The 17,069-nt window shown below is 41.0% G+C and overlaps 1 protein-coding gene and 2 long non-coding RNA genes across 6 annotated transcripts in view; 1 reads left to right on the top strand and 2 right to left on the bottom strand.

Annotated features, from left to right (window-relative positions):
- The window catches only part of LOC145449025 (uncharacterized), a 567,369-nt gene that overhangs the window by 335,931 nt on the left and 214,369 nt on the right, over positions 1-17,069 (bottom strand). The window contains exon 2 of the long non-coding RNA XR_013918107.1: positions 9,776-9,891. This is a non-coding gene — a long non-coding RNA (uncharacterized LOC145449025). The remainder of the gene's footprint in view (positions 1-9,775; positions 9,892-17,069) is intronic.
- LOC145449022 (uncharacterized) overlaps positions 1-17,069 on the top strand; it is a 427,802-nt gene that overhangs the window by 154,286 nt on the left and 256,447 nt on the right. The window lies entirely within an intron of this gene.
- Positions 1,821-5,053, bottom strand: LOC145448914 (uncharacterized). Of its 4 annotated transcripts, XM_080327366.1 has the most exons (10): positions 4,859-5,053; positions 4,396-4,777; positions 4,074-4,224; positions 3,860-4,016; positions 3,255-3,797; positions 3,007-3,193; positions 2,694-2,942; positions 2,357-2,528; positions 2,123-2,271; positions 1,821-2,062 (listed from the first exon to the last, which is right to left on the bottom strand). In XM_080327366.1, exons 6-10 carry the CDS (start codon positions 3,137-3,139, stop codon positions 1,863-1,865), a joined length of 903 nt encoding a protein of 300 aa, XP_080183492.1. In that variant the 5' UTR covers positions 3,140-3,193; positions 3,255-3,797; positions 3,860-4,016; positions 4,074-4,224; positions 4,396-4,777; positions 4,859-5,053; the 3' UTR covers positions 1,821-1,862. The 4 variants fall into 4 exon arrangements, with proteins under 4 accessions (XP_080183492.1, XP_080183490.1, XP_080183491.1 ...); XM_080327364.1 differs by having other exon boundaries at positions 3,860-4,224; positions 4,396-5,053; XM_080327365.1 differs by having other exon boundaries at positions 4,074-5,053.

Genomic DNA, 17,069 nt, shown 5'->3' on the forward strand with positions numbered 1-17,069 from the left:
AGAGAATTGCACAACCGGATCGGAGCCGGACCAGAGAATTTGTCGATCCGCCCCGCACTAATCTAGACCTGCGAAAAAATCAGATTAAGTTACACTTGCCTAACATTGCATAACAAAGGAATGACTTGGTTGCAACAAGAAAATGAAGGCATATGTTAAAACCAAATTATGGCTTGGATGATGTACGATGGTTTACCAGCCCGTTGGTACAATTTCAATTTTGGTTAGTGATTCAGAGCTAACGACATCATTTTCTGCTGTGCTGCCACTATCAAAGCAGATGTTACCGAATCCCCTTTTCAGTAGGCGTATACGACGGTGACTAACCTACGCACAGCATATCCGTGGTTAGAAACTTGCCTTTGATGTAACAAATTTGGTAAGGGTTAAGATCACCTACCAAATTAGTGTTGAAGTCCTAAAGTTTTCAGGCAACTCACCCAATACTGCATCATTTGGAGATGGTGTTCTACCTTTTTAGCCGTGCTGCTCTGTTTACAAAACCTGAGAAAAAAGAAGCTGAATAGTAGTCAGTGACTACGTATTGTGAGCTTACAGAATATAAATCCAAGAATAATGCATTCCCAACACCATAACACAAGAAGACCAAAATGCCGCAGGTAGCTGACCTCGAAAAACAAGCAGTCTGAATGAACAGCGCGTTACCGTAACTAGAAGTTTGATTGACAGCGTTCCGGGAACCCAGCTGCGCCATTCGTGTTCATACTCAGTCGGTCCCGTAAAAATCTCCGAAAATAAGCGCGTTCATACCGCCCCGAAACACCAGTGTTATGTTCACATAGGGAGGTTCCGGTAAACATTTTCGAGAAATGTTATTCCCGGAACCCCGGTATGAAAAGGGCCACAAGCACTATCACTACTGAAACTTGCTGGTTAGGTGATTAAATCGTTAGGTTGCGTTAAAGGTCAACTGCATCTTCATAGACAACTTTGTGGAATCATGTTCAGAATTTTTTTTCATACCGAAATTACCGACTTTCCGTGTTTCAACTCAATCGGAAATTGCCGTAATTTTGACTCAAAGTCCCAATATTGGTATGTTTACAGAAAAAGCAGAATGTGCATTGTGACGTCAAGTACATGACACATCTTCTCGCCACCGGTCACAGCGGCTGTTTGTGTTCTCGCAGTTTTCATTCTAGTCAGTTATGGCCTAGGTTTCCATTGTAACGGATTCGCCATAACTGATTATGAAACTGAGTCCGAGTACTCGGATGTCGAATGTATCATTTTTGCACTTATACTTATAAAAATACGGCAGCGGTTGAGGTGTTGCTGCGCTCGATCCCACGTCAATTGGACCCCTTGCAGCTTCATATGATGGGTCATTTGAGTATGATCAGCCTAGCTTGCTCAGCGTAAGCCGCTAGTCGAGACTACATTAACTACAGTGGTATCTACGGTCTCTAGTGCAATTGCTCGTTTCAGTCATGTATCTTGATATCATGAGTAGCAGGTGTCAGTGTGGATGTTGCCAGCTTATGTCATCTATAAGGGAAAGTTTGGGCTGTAAGGAGGTTCCGAGAGTTACTGGACGTTGACGTATTGGAGATATATTACCATCAAGTTCGATGCAGGAGCGAGACGAGGCTCTGTTTTGGTTGCTTTGGTACTTTTCTCGCACTATTACACTTATTTTCACTTTCCAGGAAGCTGATACATACGGTACTGCCTACAGAAATTTTGTTCGCTGGGTATGGGGATTCCGTGGAAAAATCCTGCCTTCATGCATTGCTACTGCTGTCCGAACAACATTTACGTCAAGGTCTTACAAAGGATCCCAGTTCAGTAACGCCACATTGTGAATGAACAGTTTTATTGTAAATAATAAACGCATGTAACTAATCGACCAAAATAATGACTGTGTCAGGCAGAGAAGCATATCGGGTTTTATGTCGGGCAATAGCTTCCTCTCTGTTAATTTTTATTATGCTGCTAGTCAGAGGAGGTGGAACGGTCTCAGCGGAATCGCTTAACTCAACAGTTTCTGGTCCAGTTCTGATGAGTGCTTGCACTTCTTCGAGAAGCTCATTGCAGTAATCTAGAACAGGCATAAAAATGTGACGAAATTTTATGACGCGGTCAGATCAACGGCAGTTACCAAATGTTGAATTTTCAAGTATCTTGTGGACAGTAAATTCGCCGTTCTTGTACTTTGGATATTTTACACAGTACCGCGGCGCTCCTTCCCTTGACATTTTCTGAGCTTTCGCGCAATTTTCATTGAAGTGTAGGATTGCCAACTGCATCCTACAAAAATGAATATTGATGAGGCTAGTAATTATGCCAAAATCTGATATAGGTTGTTTTGAATAACCAAGACAATGAAAGGTACCTGGCTTTTTGACTGTTATGGTGGTAGTGATATAACTTTGGGCAGAAATGATTAAGGAGGGCGTTGAATGATTCACTTCCAGCAGTGTTTCCATTCGGAGATAGATGGCGTATGTCATTTTCCATGCGAGTGGAGTAGAGAACATCGCAAACCCTTTCATATGCTAATGAATCTGAAAATGGATTGTCATAATGGTAAAGAACAGAATCAAAGATGTTATTCATTGTAACTAAACTTGAGCCTATATGTTGTATAATATATAGAAGCTGAATGGAGCAATTTTGTTTCCTTTTCATAGGATGTAACTGCATCTAGACTACAACATAAATCACTTTACCTTGATGAAACCATAACCTTGGTTCCAGCAGATCTGCATGTTCGCACGAAGTAAACTGCTGGTTGCTGGGATGCTGATGAACATTTACAATATGATTACCAACTGCTCGCCAAATTTCCAATGACAAATCCGGGTCTCCATCACCACGGCGTGCGCAAAAATAAACTTGACTCATAATAGCTTTGATCCAGTGCCGAATTATTCTGCAGTCAGCTCGATTTGATAGTGCTAACAGCTTCTTGCGGAGGCCTGGTGGAGTGTATGATGTGTGAATGGAAAAGAATGACTGTTTAGAATAGATAGCCAGTCTCACCTTTGGCAAGATGCCATGTGTCAAATGTATGTTTTATTTCTGAATGCGTTTCTCTGATATGCTTTCGAATCTGTGGATGCCGGTCGGTAACAATTTCCGCGACGTTCAGCTGTTCTTCTTGTACAACAGCCATGCATCAAATAAATCCTTCTTTCTCCATTTTGGTACTGCCAGCTACTTCATTTGACTGTAAATTAATACAAATAAGAATTAAGGAGAAATGCAAGTTTTCAAAACACATTTTTCACCTGAACTAGCTTTCCACACAAAATTTTCCGGCTTTCGATATCCATCATGGTGTAAATACCATACTTTGCACAATGTCCAGGACTGTCCGCCCTTCCATCTCCCGATAATGTTACCCTGTTTGATTTAACATTCTCGAATTCCTGTCGACTTTTGGCTTGAAATACTTTGTTAACCGATGGCACCAAAAACAAATTTTGATACTTGAAGTAGGTCCTTAACGATATCATTTTTACACCAGCAATCTTCATCATCCGCAATGATTTCGTAGGAGAACTGCCACTAAAAAACACTCCAGCACATACTGCCATATTTCCCTCTGCTATCTTGCCGTCACCAATTTCTTCCTGACTTTGCCAATATCTGGAGTATGAGCAGTTTCTGCAGTCTTGCTTGATTCTCAGTGTGCTACCTAAACCAGACTCTTGCACGTCTGATTCTGATTGACACATTGGACAATGTTGAAAAATGTTCATCAGCTTATTTCTGTCCACAATCACAAACCGGGTCTTGCATTTTCCAGACATTCCTCTGAATCTGAATGCCTGTAAATCAATATCTTAGTGAAGACTTCGTACAAATATGATTACACTATTTAAGTACTCACTCTGACTCGTCATCTAACTCTGTTGGGTGGAAGCTATCATCACTAGAGAGGGAATGGATATCACTTTCACAGTCTTCACAATCCTCTCCAGCAATAGGTAAATAACTGTCTCCGACCTGACATCCAAAGCTTTTCAATTCAACTGAGGTGCCAACATCTTAAGAGGTGCATATATGACATTTACAATATTGTATCATCGGTACTATACTCTTACTTTTGCTTCTAACATGACATGCAGGCTTCCGTACTTGAACAGCTTCATCAGTATACGACTTGGGGCTTGAAAACAGATGTTCCTCTGACTGTTCCTCATTCTGTGATCCACCTTTTGCTCCTTCTACATCATTTGTTTTTGAAGATGTGGCCTAAAGCGTTACAGTAGCCTATTAGTATTGCTAGGGGCCCCAGGGCAAATTCTTGTTGCACTCAAATTGTGAGAAAGTTGTACAATTGACTTAATATTAACAGCTGAATCAACCCCAAGATCGGTTGCTTATACTCTTGTAGCACTAATTGACACAATGCATTTCCCTTACTTGATTTCGGACACTTTGTAGCTTCAGAAGAGCATTCCTTCGACATTTTCTTTTCACAATTTTACTGGTGCCTGAAAATAACGTAGGAACGGCAGTACGCTTGAGAGTTACCTGTGCTCGATAGCCTAATTGCTTGTGTATCTCAGATACTTCATTGAAACAGGATGGTAAAAAGTGATCTGAGCATAAAAAAACAGTTTGCCTTTCGGTGTATGGAAGTCCGCACGTTTGGTCTTCACGGCGTTCGTCCAGGCGTAATACCTTGTCCGATCGGTGTTCGGGTTTGGACAGCGATGAAAAGACACTTTGGGTACCGAATATTGCGTATTCGAACAACCATACGCGACACAAGATGTACCTCCGTGCCTCATCTTCTTCATACCTTCCATAATCGCAATCAAATCCAGTATCAGTATCCAGTATCAAAATCAATCCCAACAGGAATGAATAACTTTCTGTTTACCAGGTCTTTCGCCGTGTCAGTTACATGACGTCATTTCATAGCTGAATGATTTCATATCCGTTTTTCGGCTTTTCGATTTATAATTTAAATTACTTGAAAACTATAAGGTATTTTCAATTTTCATTATTTTATTCATATTCCTAACCACATAATGTACGAAATAAGGCAAAGTCATTTTTGAGATGCAGTTGACCTTTAAAAAACGACGCAAACCAAATTTGAATTCATTCCTACCGGTAATCACGGATTTCCTACAGTTTGAAAATTTTTAATTTACTAAAAAATGCCAGAAAAATCTTTTTCAATTTTTTTTGTCAACACCATGAAATAGGGTCCATCAAACCACTAGATGTCGCCAGACTTTAGGTGGTAACCGCCTTTGTTACGTATGCGGTTGCCGTATTCAGAAACCTGTAGGTTACTTTCTCGGTCGTGTAAGGGTATTTTATATGGAAAAAATGGCTACAACATATTCTACGGGGACCGTGAACTCGCTATAAAATGAACTAAAACTTTGGAAAGCTTCTACGGAAGGAAATAAGGCCGATTCGATAACTAGGTGAGAATGTGAAATTGTCAACTAAATGTCGGCTAACCAGCTCAGCACCAGAAGTTTTCGAAGTTTTAGTTCATATTATAGCGAGCTCACGGTCCACGTAGAATATGTTGTAGCCATTATTTCCATATAAAATACCCTTACACAACAGTGTTGGGATCAAGTCACTACCTTCGAGTCACGAGTCATCTCGAGTCATTGCACATTTTGACTCGAGTCAAGTCAATCGATTTTCGAAGGTGACTCGAGTCAAGTCAAGTCACTCGTTTTTTGGAGGTGACTCGAGTCAAGTCGAGTCAAGTCACGAGTCAATCACAATTCAAGTCAAATTGAATTTTCAAAGTATGAGTCATGATTCAAAGTCATTAAATTTTGCTAGATTTGTGAAAGACAGATTGATTGGTCATATATCTTGAATAACATAACGAGTTCAAGTTAGATATACGCACACTTAGAGCCGCTAATAAAATACGTGAGCCAGAATAGAGGATCGAATACGAAGCGCCGAGAAGTTGAAAGAAATTGAAAAGGTACAATACACTACCCATCTACACATCCGTGAGATTATAAACGCATAAACTATATTCGTTCTATTCAAATCATACAAGAGGGTTGGCTAAGGTGAGCACTTCGCGATGTAAGCACTGAGCCGTCTAACAAACAAAGAAACGTTGCTAATCTGCTGCTAGTACATAAACGAAAGCTGTGATCTTGTCGATAAGGTCAATTTATTTGTGATGTAACAATGGAGGATCAGTGAAAGTTACAATCAGTGAATGACTGGTTGCTCTTACAAGTCACACCGGCGTATCACGAATAATCCGGACATCAACAAGAAGCAGAGATTTAATTAACACCGTTTACTAGATGACTTGAAATTGACTCGTAAATTTTGCTCCGAGTCACGAGTCAATCCACATTTTTGAAGCGCCGAGTCAAGTCAAGTCAAGTCATTTTTGCAAAGTGACTCGAGTCAAGTCAAGTCATGTGAAAAAGTTGACTCGAGTCTGACTCGAGTCAAGTCATGACTCGAGTCATCCCAACCAATGTTCCCTCTAAGCTGCGCACGTGCGCAAATGCGCAGTGCTGAAGCGGTCTCTGCGCACAGAAAATCTAAGTTACGCACAAAAAATCCGAAGTGATGTTTTTTTTTAAGTCGTTGCGCACTGTTGTCCAAGGGATCACGCAGACGCGCAAACTCGTGAAAAATTAGAGGGAACATTGCCAGGGGCAAATAGTGTTATCGCTGAAATCTTACACCGAGGTACAAGTGCGGCCCGCAAAGGTAAATATTGCGCTCCGTGAAGAAATGAGACTTTGCAATCACGAGCGCCTAACGAAAAATCTATTCTTTAAGTATGGTCTCGTACGTGTGAGTGATACTGATATCATTTCAATAGCGCATTATTTTCTGGGAATGGCGAAATAACATGGTTTAACAAAGTTATAAATAACAATGGGCTAGCTCGAAGTTAATCTGCGAGAAACTAGCACATAGTCTTCTCCGCGTGTCATGAACATTGCGTAAGATTACCTCAGGACCGTAACTGCCGCACCCAAACCCTCAACTAGGGGGCCGAGATCGAAGGGAGCCCAAAATTATTTCGTGAATTAACATAAATCATGATGTATTTTTTAAGAATTTTTCAAAATATTTTTCGCGTCGCGCGCGAATTAATGTTGTCAAATATCTTGATTATTGGGTACCCTTCCCACAACAAAAATACGCGTGATTAAGAGAAATGGGCACTTGGGCGTCGGGCATTACCTTGCCACGACGCACCAATACATATGAAGTTATAGGCTATGTGACATGCGACTCCGAGAAGTGCGCCAAAACGATCGGCAGCGAGAAAACCTTGGACGAAAAGGACTGCCCTATATGCTGACCGAAAACTTCGATTCATACATATAAGTTTAATTGTCCATAGGCCCGTAAATGGCTGGCGCTGAATGTTCATGTGCTGGCGATCCAAGTCCCACAACAAGACAAATGCCATGTCGAGGGAACATTATTTGCCAGTAGAGAAATACCAAGTTTAAATCGTGTTCGTGTTTTAGTTTAGTACGTTTGAGCGATTTCAAAGTCTTTTGACATAGCTGATAGGGGGTCCCGAAATAGCATCATGTGACGATGTCATTATACCAACGGGTGCGGCCGAAGATGTTTAATTATTATTTAAAGGACATACCTTTTCTAACACACCTCACTCGATCAGCGTCACCGGTATATCTGATTATGTGAGCAGAGAGAGGATAAAAATGGACAGCAATAGATATATGCAATTCCCGATAATATTGACCGATTCAATCATGAATCAAAAAAATTTTCGCGCCTCACGCGCGTTCAGGCTACACAACCACCCAACCGGCCCCCGATGTAGATGATAAGTATCGGCAAAAAGCCCACAGCCCGATAGGGGGGTCTGATGTTCAGTTTATCCCCTTATGTGGGGGGCTGGTTGCGCACTATTGTCCAAGGGCCTGCGCAATGAGTTAACGTGTCTGCGCAGACTCGCGAAAAATTAGAGGGAACATTGATCCCAACACTGTTACACAATCGAGAAAGTAACCTAGAGGTTTCGGCACTTCTTCGATGGCAGTCAGAGATCGAAAATTGTTCACCATGATCACCAATGAATGTTTTCCATCTACATGAATAAAAATTTATAAACGTCAAAATATATTGTTTTTGCGTTTGGAGTTGGGTCAGGGTTACGGTCAAAGTTGGGTTTTGGGTATCCCTAGATTAGGGTTGGAGTATTAAGGTAGGGGAGGGGGACATCAGGGTTGCTGGAGGGGGATATTAGGGTTGTGAGAGGGGGAAATTAGGGTTGGGTTAGAGGGATATTAGGGTCGGGGTTAGGGGATATTAGGGTTGCGGGAGGGAGGATATTAGGGTTAGGGTTGGGGAGGGGGGATATTAGGGTTAGGGAAGTGGGATATTAGGGTTGGGGAGGGGGATATTAGGGTAGGGGTTATGGGTCTATTAGGGTCGCGGGAGGGAGGATATTAGGGTTAGGGTAGGGTTATGGAAGGGGGATAGTAGGGTTGGGGAGGGGGATATTAGGGTTGGGGGAGAGGGAGATTGGAGGTGGGGTAGTGTATCCCAAGATTAGGGTTGGGGGGATAATAGGGTTAGGGTTGGGGGAAATGGGGTAGGATATACCAAGATTAGGGTTAGGGGGGTAATAGGGTAAGGGAGGGGGGATATTAGGGTTGTAGGTGGGTTAGGTTCCAAGTTAGGGTTGGATTACCTCTAACCGGGGTTTAACCCACCTCCAATCTCCCTTTCCCCAACCCTAACATCCCCTCTCCCACAGCCCCTATATATCCCTTTTCCCAACCCTAATCTTGGGATACCCTGCCCCAACTTTGACCCTAACCCACCTCCAATCCCCCTACCCAATCCTAATATCCTGCTAACTCCCAACCCTAATACCCCACCTCTTCCAACCCTAATCTTAGGGTACCCAAACCCCAACTTTGACCCTAATCCCCCTTTTCCCCAACCCTAATCTTGGGATACCCTACCCCAACTTTGTCCCTAACCCCCTCCCCAACCCTAATACCCCACCTCTCCCAACCCTATTCTTAGGTTACCCTAGCCCCAACTTTGACCCTAACCCACTTCCAATCTCCAGTTCCCCCACCCTAATATCCGTCTCTCCAAAGGCACAAAAAGAACAATTTATTTTGACGTTTATAAATTTTTATTCGTGTTCATGGAAAACATTCATTGGTGATCATGGTGAACACTTTTCGATCTCTGACTGCCATCGAAGAAGTGCCGAGGTTTCTGATAACGGCAACCGCGTACGTAACAACGGCGGTTACCACCTAAAGTCTGGCGACACCTAGTGGTTTGATGGACCCTATTGTTGCGATGCCTTCAAAAACGATGCAAAACAAATTTGACTCAATTCCAACCGGTAGAAGCGGAGTTATTTGAGTTTTTCTTTGATAATTCTGGGATTATCCTTGATCGGTAGCTGTAAATTGCTATGATCCGGCAATAACCCCTGAACGCTAGTATTTTTGAAGTGGAATTTTAGAGGATGCAGGATGTGGGATGAGCTTGCATTGGATACGAAGGCAGACGGTGGATATATTCAAGTTGAAAACAATTTGCGCTTCAACGTATATTGCTTTTCACATTTTTCAATCTAGTATTCCATTTATCATTATCACCTACCATAAATCCACTACTGGTGCAGTCATGTGGAACGTAGGAAATCATCTGGGTTGCGTTGCTATGACTACCGGTACGTTTGTTCGCGTGATTTTGGTGCATTTTGCGATCGCCGCTATCCCGGCTGAGACAGAGAGAGAGAGTCTTTATTTTCATCCAACCAAAATACATAACAAACGGTAGGCTTACCATACGTCCTCTTTTAAGAGGATTTGTCCTCTTTTTTGACTTTTTTGAAAGTGTCCTCGAAGGACGCCCTTTTGTCCTCTTTTTTGAGATTTTGTCCTCTTTTTTGAAAATTTAGGTCTGATATGCCGCAAATTAGCACAGAAGTGACGGTCCGGCCGATATTTCGGAGTGAAAAACAGTGAATTTAGCTCTGAGCGAAAAGATGACCTTTTTTTTTTAGTCATCCACCTGGCAATGTAGAGTAAAACGGTATTTTGAGATCTGAGCGGAAGTGATGACCTTTTTTTTTTTTTTTTGATCAACCGACCGCAAAGTGGGAAAAATTCACCGGTTTTTGAGAATTCTACTCCGGTTTTGTATCTTGCAAATTTCTGAAAAAGTGTCCTCTTTTTGCATTTTCAAAATATGGTAAGCCTAACAAACGGCAGTGATGGTGGTACATGAAAATATGCATGAATAGTATTCGGTATTAGATAGGAATGTTCGATAAGACCGTGAAGGTCATCTAGTCTGATCATACAAGCATCAAACAGGTGCACTTGACTCTGAACAGTCTGGCTGTAAAAAATGTTTAGTTAAACCTTAAAAAAGGAAAATAGAAGAAAAATTAAACGATGGTAGCAAATGATCAATGAAGGGGGTCTGGGCGAGGTAGGGCAACAGTGTTACTAGTATAACGACAGGAGGTGATAAATAGGTCTTTTTTGAATCTATTATAAGGCAATTCACGGATATGTGGTGGTAATGCATTCCAGATGATAGGTCCCGACTCCCGAGCCAGACTGGAATCGGTGGTTGTTTTCGACAACATGTTGTGCGTGACAGACGGATTTCTCGCGTGATTGGAAAATTTCATCCGCGTGAAGGAAATATTTTTCGTTCTGATTCGATACTGAATTACTTAATAAGGGACACAATGTGCTAAAATAGACCTGGCATACACCGGACTAGGATTATGCCGAATATTCGCTGTTGCACAAATGCCACGCTTGCTTGCGTTCATTGTAAAGCGCCAGCGCCTTATTCTGCATCTGGAGTCTGGTATCGCTTCGTGACGTCATCATAATTCACTAATCGGCGTGATCAGATATAAATGCTTGCGTGACGTTGCGCGTGCTGTTGCCACCGATTCCACTCTGGCTCCCGAGTAGTCGATAGATCTCTTAGTTAGGTTGCTATTGGGTGGAGGTAAGTAGATATTTCCCTTTGACGAGGATCTCGTGTAATGGGAATGGACATTTTTAGCAGATATGAAAAAGTCATCAAACACATGAGGCAGACTATTGGAAAAATATTTGTGAACAACTTTTGATACTTCGAAGCAATATAGTTCATCATCTCGCAAAATTCGATGCTTACGGTAGTAAGGCGATAAATTGGTACGTAAAGGTACAGATGAGATCAGCCGTATCGCACGGTTTTGCAGGGTTCAAATTCTGCACAAAAATGTTTTCCATGCATTTCCCCATACTACGTTTCCATATTGCAGATGAGAGTGGAAAAGAGAAAAGTAGATGGTTCGTAGTACTGATCTGGAAACCAAAGATTGCAGACGGGTCATTATTCCCACACACACACAGTTTTGATATTGTGCATTCAATATGCTGCTTCCAGGACAATTTGGAATCAATGGTGACGCTGACGCCAAGATATTTTGCTGAGTCACATATTGATGGCAGATCTAGATCATTTGTGGTTATTATTGCATCTATCAAGATGTAGGACTTTTGTTGTTGACATCGCTGGTCAACTTATTTCCAACGCGGAATATGCCAAATACCATGGGGGCGGTTTTACTGTAAAAATCCTTATATTCCAACTGTGTTAACAATATCGGATAACGCGTGATCCTGTACTGTACTGGCTACCAGTGATAGTGCTCTATACCCAAACCAGTGCAAAAACTACTACACCAGGTACTCTGTATCATTTCTAGGACCCCAAAGGGGCGTGGTCGTGTGCCAACAAGACGGAAGTCCCTACTCAAAATTTTAGGTAAACATAAAAGATATAAGGAAACTGGAAATTGTCAAATTTACGTATCAGTTCCATTGAGAATATTGCCCTGAAAAATTGGATGACTTCTATACCACAGATTTAAAGTACCTATATACCGGTAGGTACAATGCATGTTATCTTTCATTACTTTGCATTCTGTGTGCATACCTCCTGTTTACATCGCCAAGGCCCAGGTGGGTGCTTGATTTCGAAGACTACTCCAAGTCGTTTCTACACCTTCCTATCTTACGTTTTGATCTGATGAAATTATTTATATTCTGATACTGATTATGCATGATATGAACATTGATCATGTCAGTATTAGCATTAGGTCACAGGATTATATATAGGCTACCTGGTTATTACAGGAGGATAAAGCATGGATGGAACCAAGCCAGCCATCTACTTCGACCAAGTTGCCTGATCCTGCACCAAGGACTCATATGAATGTCGAACCTGGAGGGTGAGTGAATTTGTAATCGCCCGTCTTGGCATATATTGTGCAATGACACATGTAGGAAATTGCATCCAATAAATTGTTATGATTGTAATTGCAATATTGTCCTTTCACAAATGAATGTGTCAATTTTGGTGTTTTGAACATTTATAAGAATGTTATTCGACTGACCATTTCTCAGATTCTGTAGTTTTATTCCGGATTACAATATTTCTATACAGCATTGTAATCTGATACCGTACTGCTTAAAAACTGATTATTGATAAAAGATATATGATTATTTCATGAGATTATAAAAACTGGTTTTCATCAGCAGGAGCTTCACTCGCTACCAGATCACCCACAATCACGTCTGAACCATGGGCTCCACTAACGATGGTGACCAATCTAGCAAAAAAGGTGAAATTATGGATTTCCATTTTTTTATTGTACTCTAGTCTTGCCATAACCCATTTAACTTTGCTGAAATCGTAAGTATCATTTCGTTGGCTATTAAGCCTGTTCGCAATTCATGTTTAAACTGGGCTTCCTTGAAGAGAGTTTATTTCAATACAATATCGCTTTAGACATCACCAGCATAATCAACGTGGACATAGCTCATTACGTCCTACAAAACTGACGTATTGACATGAAGTAAATGCAAAGAAAAGGCAGTAGCAAATTTTAGTGTGTTCCTGTTCACTGTAAATTGCAGGATATTATCTATCAGAGGTGTACAGTACATTGCTCAGTACATCCGTTTTACAGACGTGTGCTACTGTGCTAGATGTAAATAACGCCATGAAACCTCGGGCTGCGCAGAGACTTCCTAATAGTTGGATCATTTATAGGGATGGTGTGAACCTCTGAAAGGTTCGGGTTCGTGTGAACGCGAACCTTTTTGAAAGGTTCTGTGTGAACACGAACGTGAACCTCGTGACGTCATATTGCTAATTCCAACCCTATCCTTCAATGAAGTGATAGCCTATATCAGAGGTCTCAAACACGCGGCCCACGGGCCGCATGCAGCCCGCCAGATCATTTGTGCGGCCCGTGACGACATTTTAGATTTTCAATAATTTTACAATATATAAGTGGCACATATATCTTTTCAAGTTTTCAAGTGAAAATTCGCTCTATTGCTCCGAAAGCCTGGAACTATTCATTAAACTTCACTATCCGTGTCCAACCGTCCATGCAGTAGAATTTTCACTATTTCGCCACATTTCCAATTCATGATGATAAACCCTGACCCTGAGACGATAGTTGTTTACAGCACTATGCTTAAACGATGCGTGACTGAAATTTGTGAGTTAGACTTGGACGCGACCTTTATTAGAATTACTCCGACTCGGGCTGACTCAATGGTTAAATGAAAATGACCCGAGTGGACACGGAGTCATGGGAATAGTAAAAGACCAGAAGGTCGCTGTATGGTATTTCGCTTACTAAGCAAGTAGTTTTGGCAACCATTGGCAATCTATTCGTTACATCTTGGGTCGCTAAATCATGTTATTAGGCTACTTAAAGGTACGAGTGCCGTAGTGGTACGCTCCAAGATCTAACAACAATGGGTTGTTCGGCATTTCGACATTTCTATACCTATGACACATTCATTATTATATTTATATTGTTATTTTTCTGCTCTATATTTGAAGGTAATTGACCATGAGCTTAATAACCCACTTATCAGGAGTATACCCAAATCCTGGATTGGGCTACACTGCTGAACCCCAAATGCTGTGATATCAGATCAATCTCTATTATTATCAATCTGTTAAATTCACAATATTCATAGTAGCTGAAAAATTATAACGTGATAGCTTTTATGATAACATTATATATTTTTCCGCTCACATGGCGTCTATATCTTATCATTAATATATATCAAGTACAACAACATTTCTATTAAAATAGTTATAAATGTGATGATTTTTTCATGCCAGGCCTAAATTGATACAAGAGTAAATCACATTTTTACGATGTGTGTTGAATGTCAGTCTGCTGTATCAGCTCACTTTTAATAGCACAACTTCATCCCGTCAACTAAGGCCTACTTGGAATGACATGGAATAGCCTTATTGATGCTGCGGCCCGCGGCGTCGTCAAAAACTGGAAAATTGGCCCGCGACCACATTTGAGTTTGAGACCTATGGCCTATATCAATGTACGTACACGATACCTAGCGAAGACTCGGGCCACATAATGTCACATTGCTGAAGTACATATTGGCGTTTTAAACGTCGCTAAATGTACCAACCGCGGTTATGAAGGCATATAATAATCTCATAAAATCAATACATTCCGTCGCTTTGCCAACAATTTCGACCAGGACTTACCAGGGAATATAAGCTTACGCCTTAACGGTCTTTGACAGACCGGGCAATGTGTTCGGAGTCTGAGTATTGCTACATTGATATTGAGCAGAGTGTAAAACGGGTTTCTATACTCGCTACAGATACCGTAAACAACAAGTTATATAGCAGTAGCCAGCACCTTAATCGCACGGATTTGGTTTCAATGATACAGTAAGGATATGAAGTCAAGATTGACCCCGTACGCCAGAGATGAGCGGATTTGAAATTTCCATGCCCTAATCCAATCCAAATCCGAACCTTCAAATCCTAATCCAAATCCTAATCCATAACTTTTTCGTATTCAAGTCCATGTCTAATCCTAATCCGATTCCAACTGGAAATTCAGAAAAAATACCAATTTATGCAATGCAGGGATTCGAAAATTTTCTTTCACAACCAACGATTCACTTGATTCAAGATAACTTAGTAACCATAAGTACATTAATAACTGATCTGAATAAAGTTTGTCGCCATTCGCCACACGACATTTCAATCTCCCAGAAAATATGTCAATCCAATCCAAATCCTAATCCGTTCTGAAAAAAATGTCTAATCCAAATCCGACAAAATTTCACAAATCCTGTTTTTTCAAAACCTAATCCTAATCCACGCTCATCTCTGCCGTACGCCCGCTCGATTTTTTACATCAGAAAACTATATCAATGTCATTGATTGGTTGAATAAGCATCATTCGCTGACTACGTATTTCGCTCGTGATGTTGTGTGATTGCGGGTCAAGTTCACAGCAGAGAGTCACTAAATATTCACAAACGGAAAGATGGATATTTCGAGAAATATTTTGCAACAAAAAAGCAAGTAAAACTTTTAATGTTGTCAAGGCGCATGCTCGTTTAGTGTTGATTTTTTATGCTGCCAGCGTCATGCATAGAGTGACCCGCAGTTGAAATGCAATATATTTTAATCAAAGATCTTATAGTGAAGTCCAAATTACAATTTACCCAAAAGGTTCACAGTGCAGAACCTACCAAGGTTCTGTTGTGAACGCGAACCTCTAAATTTCCGAGGTTCACACACAGAACGCGAACGTGAACCTCGCGTTCACACCATCCCTAATCATTTATCAAAGCAAACTGTGTAAAGCTGTAAAAATATTAATATCAGAATATCCGTATTATTTTGATTTAGGTGTGTTTTGCCCGTCCCATAGCCCACGTGAGTTCAAACGTGCCAGAACAGGATAAATTAGACACCCATTCCGCTGGCCGCGCAACATTTAATATTATCACTTCACGGCACAAATTTCCTGGATTAGTGACATTTAGCCTGTAGGCATTGCACACCACAGTTATTGACTTGTACTATAAACGACTCTAATATTACACCATAGTGACCAACTTTTCTTAATGACGAGGCTGATAGTCTCTAATCAGTGCAGTAATCTATATTTATAACATTTATCAATCAACCTTGTAAACCAGTGGTTCTCAACATTTTTAAGCTCACGGACCGGTAAAATTTCAAAAAATAGTCGGTGGACCTTCAAAAATTGAATAAACTCGGAATGCAATTACGATGAAAGTCTGCAACCATGTTTTGCAAGAATGCTACCGGAGAGTGACATTTTGAGGGTTTTATTTGTGTTCATGACGGCATTCATGAATTTCTGCTGCAATGTGTCGAAAGCTAACCGATTACACAAGTGGTTTCCAACCTTTTTATGGTCGCGACCTTCAGACACTTAATTCCAATTTTAAAATTTTTCGCGACCCCGCCTTTCAAGTTGGCGTGCTGACAACAAAACTGGTGAGCACCTCGTCCAAACCTACTCGCGGCCTATATGGGATTCTGACGACCATGTACGCTGTAATAGCAATTATGCAATCATGAACGCGTCAATCTTCGTCTCCGTCCAAGACGATACCAATATATCGTTGTTTTGGAACTACTTTTATCTATATTGAATCAAAGTAGTCAAGATACTGCTACGTGGAATTATGCGTCGCGCGAAATGCAGACAACAATCTGTAAGTTGCTCTGCCGCGCTCAACATGTTTTTTTGTTTGTTTGTTTGTTCTGTTAACTCAGTGGTTCTCAAACTTTTAGGGAAAAATTCCCGAAATTGTATGACAATCTTTGGAATGACTCACGGCCCCCTTACCAAATTATCACAAAACACCCGCCAACGGTGGTCATGGTCGTCATAGGGCGATCAACTCAATTTCTGGGGAAAGAATCCTTCATACCCCTCTTACCACGTCCGGTAATTTCAACACTACCCTTGACACATCCGATTTACAAATGGTATTACGCGATTCACGAATGAGTCGAATTAGTTAACGACGTACGCAAGACTTATTAATTTGTTTCTCAGCTTATTAAGCATCAACTAGTGTTATGAAAATCAGTGTACAGTTATTTTCTTGTCGTGTGAAACGCCAAGTTTTTTAGGTAGTAAATTCCACCAATGCTACAATAATTACTTTGTTGAAGCCATGTCGTTATTTCGTGAACCCAGGTAATGA

Source organism: Botryllus schlosseri, chromosome 10 (genome assembly GCF_051294905.1).
Source record: "Botryllus schlosseri isolate E-star chromosome 10, Bs_hap1, whole genome shotgun sequence".
In the NCBI taxonomy this organism is placed as follows: domain Eukaryota; kingdom Metazoa; phylum Chordata; class Ascidiacea; order Stolidobranchia; family Styelidae; genus Botryllus; species Botryllus schlosseri.

Excerpts from the sequence above, each read along its gene's own strand:
- LOC145448914 (XM_080327366.1), bottom strand. The coding sequence starts at position 3,139 with ATGGCTGTTGTACAAGAAGAACAGCTGAACGTCGCGGAAATTGTTACC. Across the intron at positions 2,529-2,693 it reads AAGGTTATGGTTTCATCAAG|ATTCATTAGCATATGAAAGG; the intron begins GTAAAGTGATTT and ends ATCCATTTTCAG. Across the intron at positions 2,272-2,356 it reads CATAACAGTCAAAAAGCCAG|GATGCAGTTGGCAATCCTAC; the intron begins GTACCTTTCATT and ends TCATTTTTGTAG.